Source organism: Melitaea cinxia, chromosome 12, assembly GCF_905220565.1.
Source record: "Melitaea cinxia chromosome 12, ilMelCinx1.1, whole genome shotgun sequence".
Lineage (NCBI taxonomy): Eukaryota > Metazoa > Arthropoda > Insecta > Lepidoptera > Nymphalidae > Melitaea > Melitaea cinxia.
In genome coordinates, this window is record NC_059405.1 from 12606416 (window position 1) to 12616952 (window position 10537).

Sequence of the window (10537 nt, forward strand, 5' to 3'; positions counted from 1 at the left end):
CGGAACTTATCAGTTGTACCAGGTTGTACACTTGTGTAAAATCTAAAATACCGATTCTTGTAAAATCGCGAAATGACAAAAACTATTTGGGGCTTTTCTAAAGTAAATTTAAAGTAATATTAGAAGTTTTAAAAGTAATACCTAGGACTTAACAATATATATATTGATATGGGTTTTTTACAACAGCATGAATACTTTCACAACTTCTTCTTCTGTTCTACTACTTCTGTTTTCCACACAAGTCATCGATAAAAATATATACGAACTCAGTTGCGCAGTATTTGCTTATTTGTAAAAAATAATTGATTAAATTGTCACATCATCGCAAGCATTTTTCGTCCCGTTTGTTTGGTATTTTAAAAATGTTTTAATACATAAGTAACTATTTGTAGCACAAAAGTTAATCTATAATAACTTATGATAATTTTACCATATTGAATTATAAGAAAAATTAAGACATATTTGATAATTATTAATTAATAAAATAGAGAGCTAATCAAACTTTATATTTGTACGGTGGTAATAATTATGGCAAAGATTTAATGTCTAATCTATTCAAAATAATGGCTAAAATACATAATAGATATTCCAATTGATTAAGAATTTCATTAGTTTGAAATATATCAATACTTTATAAATACATCGTAAGACTAATAAAAGTAAATTTAATACATAATGTAAAGTATAAAAAAAAATCTCTTCAACACAAATTAGTATATAATGAAAACTATTACTATAAAAGTAAATATCTATCTTAAAATATAAGAGATTTTTGTGAATATTGCTGATTCATTTCATCTTTTATATAAATCATGCATTCTCAAGCCTCAACAGACCAGAGACATTATAATATTTTTGGTATGATAACTGATGGCACTCTCTTGCAATACCTTTGCCACGCGGACCCGTAACGCCGCCGACATCTATTATGGTCCCGCCATGCGCGATGTATGAACATAAATATTGTTATTAGAGCCGGAGCTGCGGCTACAATATTGCGAGTGAAGACACCTGGCAGAGCTAGTGCGACGTGAATCATAATATCTCCAGTGTAGTTCGGATGGCGCAATATACCCCACAAGTTGGACACCAGAAGTTTCTTTCCCAGAAAAGTTGGCATTGAATCTATGTCTGAAAAAAGAAAGTGGTTTTTACAATAAAAAATCCCAAAATTAATTTATAGTGGAGCAGTGTGGCAGGACTATGCTTCAAACTTTTTCCTATGTAAGAGAAATGACCTCAGCCGAGCAGCATTTACAGGTTATTTCAACTCTGTTAAATATAACAGTTGAAAATAATTTATCTGAAGACAAAATTAAATGATTAATTTCTTCTAGAAAGAGTAAATTGGCTGACATAAGATGATTTTAGTCTACTGTTGTGCTATCGATTAAGTTCTTTCAAAATACATTAAATGAAAACTAAGTAGTCAATAATCAAATATATCAATAATTTTTTTTTACTTCTGTCTAATCGTAAAGGCTTTGGCATTTGATCTGAGCCAATTTGATTGTATTATCACTACATAGTATAAAACAAAGTCGTGTCCCACTGTCTCTCTCTATGTATGCTTAGATCTTTAAAACTCCGCAATGGAGGTTGATACAATTTTTTTAATAGATAGTGATTTATATGCCTAATATAATAGAGAAACACTGATAATTTAAGAGGTTTCTAAAGTTTCTTTTGTTATAGATAGTATTGCACCCGTGCAAAGCCGGAGCGGGTCGCTACTTATATTAAAAATTAAGCAATTACAATATCAAAATTACTAAATCAACTGTGTTTTTAAAACTACTAGACTATATAATTATTCAAGAGTTTGTTAACTATACATATATATAAATGACTAAAAGGTCGAATTGAAGCCATTAATAGGAAAAATATTTATAAAACCAGTAAACAATAAATAATTATCTAGTTCTACTTACGTGTCAAGCTAGGCTGTAGTGGATTTTTCCTGAATTCATATTTAATATTGTTACTGATAAGCATTATGGTTAACCCCAGCGAGTACAGAACAGAAGCGGCAATTAATATATTACTTGATAGTTTTAAATCTGTATCTGCTACATATTTCGATATTGTGGTGAAATAATAAGGGTAAAGAGTACTCGATATAATTTGAAGGTACCCTAATCCCTCAGACTGCCAATAAAATGTTGACACAATTTTTTTCTCTCCGATTATAAAGTACAGTGAATAGACAATTTGCATCATACTGTACACCAAAATAGTTGGTTTTAGTTGTATTTTGCTAATAATCTCATCGAATTTGTTGAGGGCTAAGTTATCGATATCCGCCAGTTGGATAGAAAAGCCATTTTTGAAGATTAAAATTGCAAGAATTAGCTGAAATAATAATTAAAAGCATTATTTTATATAAATAATAGTATTATTAATAAAAGATGTTAGAATAATTAAATATATTTCATAGTTAGGCTTAAGAACTATTAATTTCAACATAGTTAAATATCATATATCACACAACTTTATACTTACAGTTGTTATATTTGAGACTCTTGCTAGCCATAGTTTAACTTTGACCTTCAATAAGTTGCAATGAATTTGTCGTCCCATAAACAAGTCATACAAAACATTTCCCGAAGTACCATATGGATTTAAATTATTGGCGCCAACTTTCAAACTTTTTACATGTAATACAATTACTAGCATTAATGCTATCAAATAAGAAGTTATAGCCATTTTCAGATATGAGCTCAAGAGTAAATCAATGTTCAAAACTTTATAATAGTCCAGAGCAAATAGTGTATTTAAAGTACAAAATGATGAAAAAAATGCATTGAAACAGTATTTCTTTCCCTGTTCATCAACATCTTTAGTTCCAAAAGTTGGTAATAATATAAAAATAGCTTGCATAATAAAATTACTGATGACGAGAAGCAATATTTGAGCATTGATCCAATTTGATATTGATTTATACGCGGAAAGATCTCCAAGGGATGTTAGCGAGCAAGATTTTGAGCATGATATTACGATATAAAATACCGTTAATGGTATTAACAAGTATAAAACTGCAGACCCTATCCTCCCACCAAACTCGTAGCGACTACTATTTTGAGATAAAACAACACTGCTTGGCATAGGAGTGGCAAGTTTTCTTGTCACAGACTGTGATTTCTCTCTTTGTAATAGCTCATCATGATTTTCATCATCTGAAAAAGTATCGATAGACTTACTAATCGACTCGCTCACTGATTTACTTAGCGATTTACTGAAGCTTCGTCTTATATCTGGCACACTATCAACGATGTCTTTCAACCTGGATGATCTACGTGGAATAAGATCGTCCATATTTCTTCTATTTCTTAGACCGTAAATATCAGTTACTGAATGTACATTTTCAAGCCCGTTAACTTTTTCGTCAAGTGTTGATGGTTCTACAAGTTGTATAGTTGATGGCATATCTTTGATAGAGTACTCATAACGTCTAGTTCTGGTGGATCGAAAAGATTCTATTTTCGAAGATACATCTTCTAATCGGACTTCAGGTCCTTTTTTAATTGCAGGTCGTTTTGCAGGCGATTTTGGAACAGACGCTTCCTTTTCCTCAACAACTTCTTTCACAACTCTCGAAGGGGACTTACGAGCTGGGAATTTAGATGACGACTTTCGACTTGGTGACTTGCGGGAGGGTGATTTTTGAGCCGAACGACCAGTCGGCGAACTTTTACGGTTTCTGGCGGGAGAACGCGTCGGTGATACTCCTTTACGAGTGCGCGGAGGACTTGACTCAATAAGACTCTGTCTTATGCGTCCGCTTCTTGTAGACATTTTTGTTTACTAATTTAAAAACAATTCATTAAATAAGTTTCAATAACTAATTTTAAAATATCACATGACCACACGCAAAGATTTCCACTTTCACCAAACAACCAATACCATTAAAAAGTTCTAAAAACAGTTACTAATATTTATGTAATGGTCCTTCCCAAAGCACACGCAATATATTTTATTGAATAAAAGTATTTTTAATATAAATAATTTGTAAATTACTATTTCATATACAACAAGCTTTACGTTTACAAATTACAATGCCAAGCGTCAACGACGCTCGAATAATTTTGAAAAAAAAGTGCTGTGATTGGTTTAATGCATTTGGCGCTATCGCAACGGACACGGAAAAGTGTAACTTGCTATCTCTTTTAAGCACTATAGAGAAAAACGAAGACAGGCTATATATTAGATGTGGCAACTTTGTCATCGTAATTTTAAATAAAGATTCCGTCTTTCGAGCCTGCATTCACACTAAAACTAAATGAGTTATTTATGTATTTATAATTTATTTATATATTCAAGAATTGTATATTTGGAAACGTAGTACTTTTTAATACTTGAAGTAAAAACATTAATAAATCAAAAAAGTTAGTAAACTATCTGTTCTTAAAAACTAATTAATCTGAAAAACGAGTAGATTGAAAGATTGGATTAACATAAAATTGTCTTAAATCTCTGTAGATCTGATTCTAAAAATAATCAGAAAGAAGCATGTGAAACAAAGCTAGCTTTTTGCAAAAATGACCTAGTCGATTCTTGTGTTGTAAATATATTATAGGTACTGATGTAGTATTAACGTTCATCTGTGCGTCATGCGTCTTTTTTATACACTACTTACAGCTACTTGCTCGGCAACTGCAATACTATTATACTTAATACTACTTAGACGTAGACGTGGGTTATAACAGGAGAAACATGTTATATCAATACCTGTTATAAAATAACAGCCTGTTATTTAAGTTTATGCGGATAACGAATTTTGTTCTTATAAATTGTAAACTGAACAATTTCCTTCATCAACCGACTTCCAAAAAAGGAGGAGGTTTTCACTGGGTAGACCGATTTCGATGATTCACTCACTTTTTTATTGAAAGACATTTTTATACCTAAATAGTTAAAAAATTTACACCTACACCTAAGTCCTAACAAATAATAAGAAAGCAAACTATACAGTATTTTCAATCGAAATCTAAACTATATATACAATGAATATAAACACTAACTAAATATTACTAACTAACAACACTAACTAATTAGATAACTATTAAACTAATTTAAAAAACCAGAAATACAAGAAAAAGATAAAACGATCGTTACTCATAGTAGAGAATATATGTTTAATTGGAGCAGTGTGGTGGGTTAAGCTCTGATCCTTCTCCTACACGGGAAAAGAGATCTATGCCCAGCAGTGGGATAATACAGGTTGAAGCGTCAGCAAACAAGTGTTCGGCTCACTTGACGGTAAGCGATTACCGTAGTTTAGACACGCCTGCAACACCAAAAGCATCGCAAGTGCATTGCCGACCCTATCCCCAATCTCTCCCAGGAGCTCTGATCACCACGGGAACGCAACACTGTTTACAAGCAGTATTATTTAGCTGTGATCTTCTGTAAAATCGAGGTACATCCTAACCAATTCTTTTATTATTTGAGATAAAACACGAGACCACAAAGAAAATAATTTAGCATTTAGCATTCAAAAATCCGTGTTTAATAAGACAAGACTTAAAAATTAGCAATTTACAAACAAAAAAGTGTATCCATTTGACGTGACTTCAAAAAAAGGAGAAAGGAGTAAGATGGAAAAAAGGAGTTTCTCATGTTGACTGTACTCCCATTTTTCATTTTGATCTGTCGAGTTCTTTTTGAGTTATGCCTAATAATGCGTATTTAATTACATATTATTTACGCTTCAGCCTGTAATATCTCTCTCTCTTTCCCCATGTAGGAGAAGGATCAGAGCTTAATCCACCACGCTGCTCCAATGCGGTTGGGCAGATACATATTATTTATTTGACTATATACCTACGCTTTTTTTCTCTTCTATAATAAATGTAGTTTTTTTTTTTTTTTTAATTTCCGAGCAAATATCTATACATATAATAAAATGGTAGGAAAGTCAATACTATAGACTGAATATTTTTTTAAAAGAATACTTGGGGTGTGATCCACAATCGATACCGAAGCCAAAAATATAGTTTTTAGAATTTTTGTCTGTTTGTCTGTATGTATGTCCGGGATAAACTCAAAAAATACCGCATGGATTTACTTCAAATTTGACACAAATATTATTAAGAAGTCGGGTCAACATATAGGCTACATATTATCATGCTATCACCTACCGGGAACAAGCAGTGGACCTTTATTTCCTCAACGTATTCTGTTACAACGTGTAATCTAACGACGCATATTTGAATGTTGTTGTTATAATGTTAATAACCATGCTATATAAGCTAGCTTCACAATATAAAAATCACGCAATTTATGTAACTAAGCCGATAACCATAATTAAATGAATATAAGTAGACAAGACAATTTTAAAGCAGCGCCATCTATGAGATTTTTCTGTAAATGCTGGACGTGCCGCTGGCCCTGTATGCGGAAGACAGCGCGTTCTTTGCATCGTCGTATCACCAGATCGTCGCCACCAACAGAATGCAGCGTTTGCTGGACTTACTACCAGGTGGCTTGACAAGTGGAGAATAGCCGTCAACGTTGGGAAGACGGCCGCTCTACTCACCGGCGACTCCAGGGCGCTGCGTCAGCTCAAGCTCTGAGGCCCGGACGTAGAGTGGAAGACCTCAGTTAGGTATCTGGGGTGCCACATCAACCGGACGCTGCGCATGGTTCCCACCGTAAATCGTGCGATGAACCACGCAGCGGCGGCCCGGTCGAAACTCCACTCCGTCTGGACATCAAGACTGCTTCTCAGAACCAAGCTGATGGTCTACGGTGCCTACGTCCGCTCGCGCCTGACGTATGCGGCCCCGGCCTGATACGCTTTCTGCTCGGGGCACCAGGCCAGAAGATTGCAAGTCCAGCAGAACCGCTGCCTGCGCCTGATTGCAGGAGATCCGTGGTCAAGAATGACGTACTTCATCGAGACACCGGGACGCCCACCGTGGAGGAGTACGTCCGCAACATTGCGCGCGCCATGTTCGCCCGCGCGGACAGAGGTGCGTGCGTACACCTCCACGGGATTGCCCCACTACATGCGAGATCGCCGGAAGGGCGTCCTCTACCTCGCGAGCTCCTGCAACTACCGCCGAGCTGACCCAGCGCGGATAGCGGTGGCGACGATTTGGACGACGCGGGGGAGGACATCCCGTCGTATACCTAAACAAAGGAGACACCTACAAAATGGACCAACCGACGGTGTAGGTAGCGTCATAGATATAGTAAAAAAAAGCTTTTCGCGTCAAAAAGCGTCATAGATATAGTAAAAAAAACCTTTTTTTACTTGATCTATGGGTAGCGTATAAAAATAAGGCAAAGACCCCAAGGGCAATGAGACCCTGGCCCAATAGGGCCAAAATGATGTGATCCCGGAGGCTAAGCCCCGGTGAAGATAGCCCAGGTAAAGAGGGCAACCTCGAGGTCTGTACCCAGACAGACCCTCGGGCCTGACAGGAAGACCCACACACACGGGTAAATGAATGTTATTTTAAAAGGTATAATCGTAGGTATTTTTTGTTTATATAATCGTTGGTGCCTTATAGCGTTCACGCAGACGACGTCACGGGCAGCAGCTAGTAATTACCTATAAATAAAACCACATTATTACAAGAACTACAATACAATTTTTTATTGCCCTGTCAAAGTTCATTGTAAATTGTCAAGTACATAGGTATTCATATACCTAACAAATTTGCATTATAATGTATCTTTTTATACTTTCTTTGATATGTACATAAAAATAAAAAATTTACTATCATAAGTTGTAATATTATAAATTATATAATTATAGAACAAAAATATCTAAAAATTTATTTCAAAAACGGCAAAATGGTAATTTTTAGGACAAAATTAGCTGACTATGGTATCAGGTGTAAATAAATAAATAAATATTTACACGAGTGCTGTAACGATTGCGCCAACATATCGTCGCGTCAGTAGAGTATGAATTTAATTCGTGAATTTACAATATTTTCTAATGTTTCATTGTATGTAGTTTTATGGTGATAATAATTTATCTTATCATTAATCAATGTTGGTTGTTAGGAAACAATGTTAAAGAATTGTGAAGAAATAAATATTTTATATACTTACATGATTGCTTGAAATGGCACATAAATTTTTTATCATAATTGTTACAATAATAAAAAAAATGGCATTAAGTTGTTAAAAATATATTTATTGCATAAATTAACAAAAATCTTACATATGATATAGTGGATAAACTTTGATTGTACATATGAATTTTTGATGTTACATTTCTTTATTTTATAAATAAATAAATATGATTTTAATATTTTTATTAGGAAATTTTATTCACCAATATTTTTCAAGGGACTTGACAAGATCCAAGGGATCAGTGTTTGGACCGTGCCTTTCAACCGGAACTCCATTTTTATCAATGATGAACTTTGTGAAATTCCACTTAATAAAACTGCCCAAAGTACCTCCTTGCTTGTGCTGCATAAAAAAAATGTCATTAAGCACTACATAATGTTCTTATTGATTTGTATATAATTATGTAAAACACGTAAAATACGTTAATTGCATTAAAACACTGTTACCAAGATACAAATTACAGTCAACAAACAAAAAAACCAGTCAAGGCTATTGAAAATGAGTCATGTGAGAATTATCCATGAATTGTTAATGTATTAATGGAACAACCTAGAATCAATAAGGTCAGTATTTTATTTATCAATCGTCTTAAATTTTAGATAAGAACACAAAAACAAAATGTCACCTTCAAAAATTTCCACAACGGGTTTGCCGAGTCTCCATTGACATCAATCTTTTCGAACAAATCAAATTTGACTTTTCTCTCGCTTGCAAAACACACTATATCTTCAGGATTACCTGGTTCCTGACCAGCAAATTGATTGCACGGGAATGCCAAGATGCGTAAACCTAAAAAATTGTTTTTATTACCTTGCACTTAAATATTTTTATTCAAAATATAGTTCTACTAACTAGCTATAGCATTTTTGTTTAACTTAAGCATTTAATTGATAACTTTACCAAACAAATTATAATAAGACTGACCTTTGCTTTCAGCATATTGGTCATACAATTCATTGAGCTGCTTGTAATTGTTTGCTGTGAGACCACACTGAGAAGCAACATTTACAATTATACAAACATGCCCTTTGTACACATCAAGTTTCACATCTTCTCCTTTGATGTTTTTCACTGTAAACTCATGAATACTTTCAGCAGCTTTGTAGTCCGGATTACTTGCCATGGTGCTGTCGATTAAAAACTATTAGATAATATTTATTCATTTTAATTTTTAAATAAATGGCGTGTCAAAGAAAATGTAAGTACGATATATTTGAGACGCAATATAAACAAAACAAACCGGTTGCCGGTTAGAGATTATATAATAATAAAGGTTAAGGAACTTCTTTATTTATTAAAAAAATCCATAAATAATACATACACAGTACTAAGTTGAACTCTTGTTAAACAGAATAGATTACTGACTGCGGGCACAACAAGTTTCGAAATCGTTCTAAATCCGATTGTCATGTTATTGATTAAAATTTAAAAACTTCTTTACGTGCTGATTATGCTGTGCATTTACGTAGACAGTTTGAATAGAAAGATAATAATTGTTAGGTACTACTTACTAGTTTACGATAAATGATTAAATGACAATGTAGTGTAGTAACCAAGAAGCGTAGTAACTTAGTATGTATAATTTTCCACTGAGGGTATAAAGTTACTTGAAATGATTATTTAAATACAATATTTTAAATATGTTAACATATAAAAAGTTTCCATTTATTTTGGAGTTTACTCCTTGAGAATCGATTTTCATATAAGAATATGGCCCCCAAAAAAAATATGAGTACCTAGTAAAATCTACTAAACGAATGACCTCGTTACGTTTCTTGTAACGCCATCTATCGCGTAAAGTCTAAAGGCGTAACGACGTTTTATAATAACACCATATATATAAAACCCTATTTGGTTCCGATAGATTGCGTTATTTGACTCCTTTATTTACCATTTGATATGGTATTAATCTTAATCGATTTCTTAGACTAATAAGAGGTACTTTAAAATTGAGTTTCTTCTAATTATTTTTTACTTTTTAAAGGCAACTTAGGTTATTGTGTCGGGGTTTTTTTTTTAATTTTTAATTTAATTTTTATTTTATACTTTTTATAGGTACAATTATTATAATGTAGATTTTGTATCTTTTGCAGACTTACAAAGACTGAGATGTAGTAATTGGTACTTATACTTGACAGTTGTATTTCCATGTCCCAATTTTCTGACACCATAACCATAACTTTAAAACAGCTTTTCACCAATTTTCTCATCAAACGAAACTAAGAACACTTTCGATTAAGTCATTAATATTCTTTTTCAGTGCTCTTTCATTTGATACAACATTAGAATACATTCACAGGCATTCTGTTTTCCATCCCCACTTTTAGCCCCATTAACTTCAAACGGCTCAACCGATTTTTTTTTTTTGATATTTTTCATTTATTTTTATTATTAATTTTGTAAAGTGCATATGATGCTATTTTACTTGGTACTTGGGTAAATTTAC

The 10537-nt window shown here is 33.3% G+C and overlaps 2 protein-coding genes across 3 annotated transcripts; both read right to left on the minus strand.

Moving 5' to 3' along the window:
- Positions 1-406: 406 nt before the first annotated feature.
- Positions 407-3795, minus strand: LOC123658453 (delta(14)-sterol reductase TM7SF2). The gene is made up of 3 exons (XM_045593874.1): positions 2503-3795; positions 1932-2352; positions 407-1131 (listed from the first exon to the last, which is right to left on the minus strand). The coding sequence occupies exons 1-3, from the start codon at positions 3793-3795 to the stop codon at positions 845-847; spliced, it is 2001 nt and encodes a 666-aa protein (XP_045449830.1). The 3' UTR covers positions 407-844.
- Positions 3796-8131: 4336 nt separating this feature from the next.
- Positions 8132-9601, minus strand: LOC123658177 (probable phospholipid hydroperoxide glutathione peroxidase). 2 transcript variants are annotated; one of them, XM_045593617.1, is made up of 4 exons: positions 9413-9601; positions 9016-9218; positions 8717-8880; positions 8132-8433 (listed from the first exon to the last, which is right to left on the minus strand). In XM_045593617.1, exons 1-4 carry the CDS (start codon positions 9499-9501, stop codon positions 8290-8292), a joined length of 600 nt encoding a protein of 199 aa, XP_045449573.1. In that variant the 5' UTR covers positions 9502-9601; the 3' UTR covers positions 8132-8289. The 2 variants fall into 2 exon arrangements, with proteins under 2 accessions (XP_045449573.1, XP_045449574.1); XM_045593618.1 differs by having other exon boundaries at positions 9016-9232; positions 9413-9477.
- Between the last annotated feature and the right edge of the window lie 936 nt (positions 9602-10537).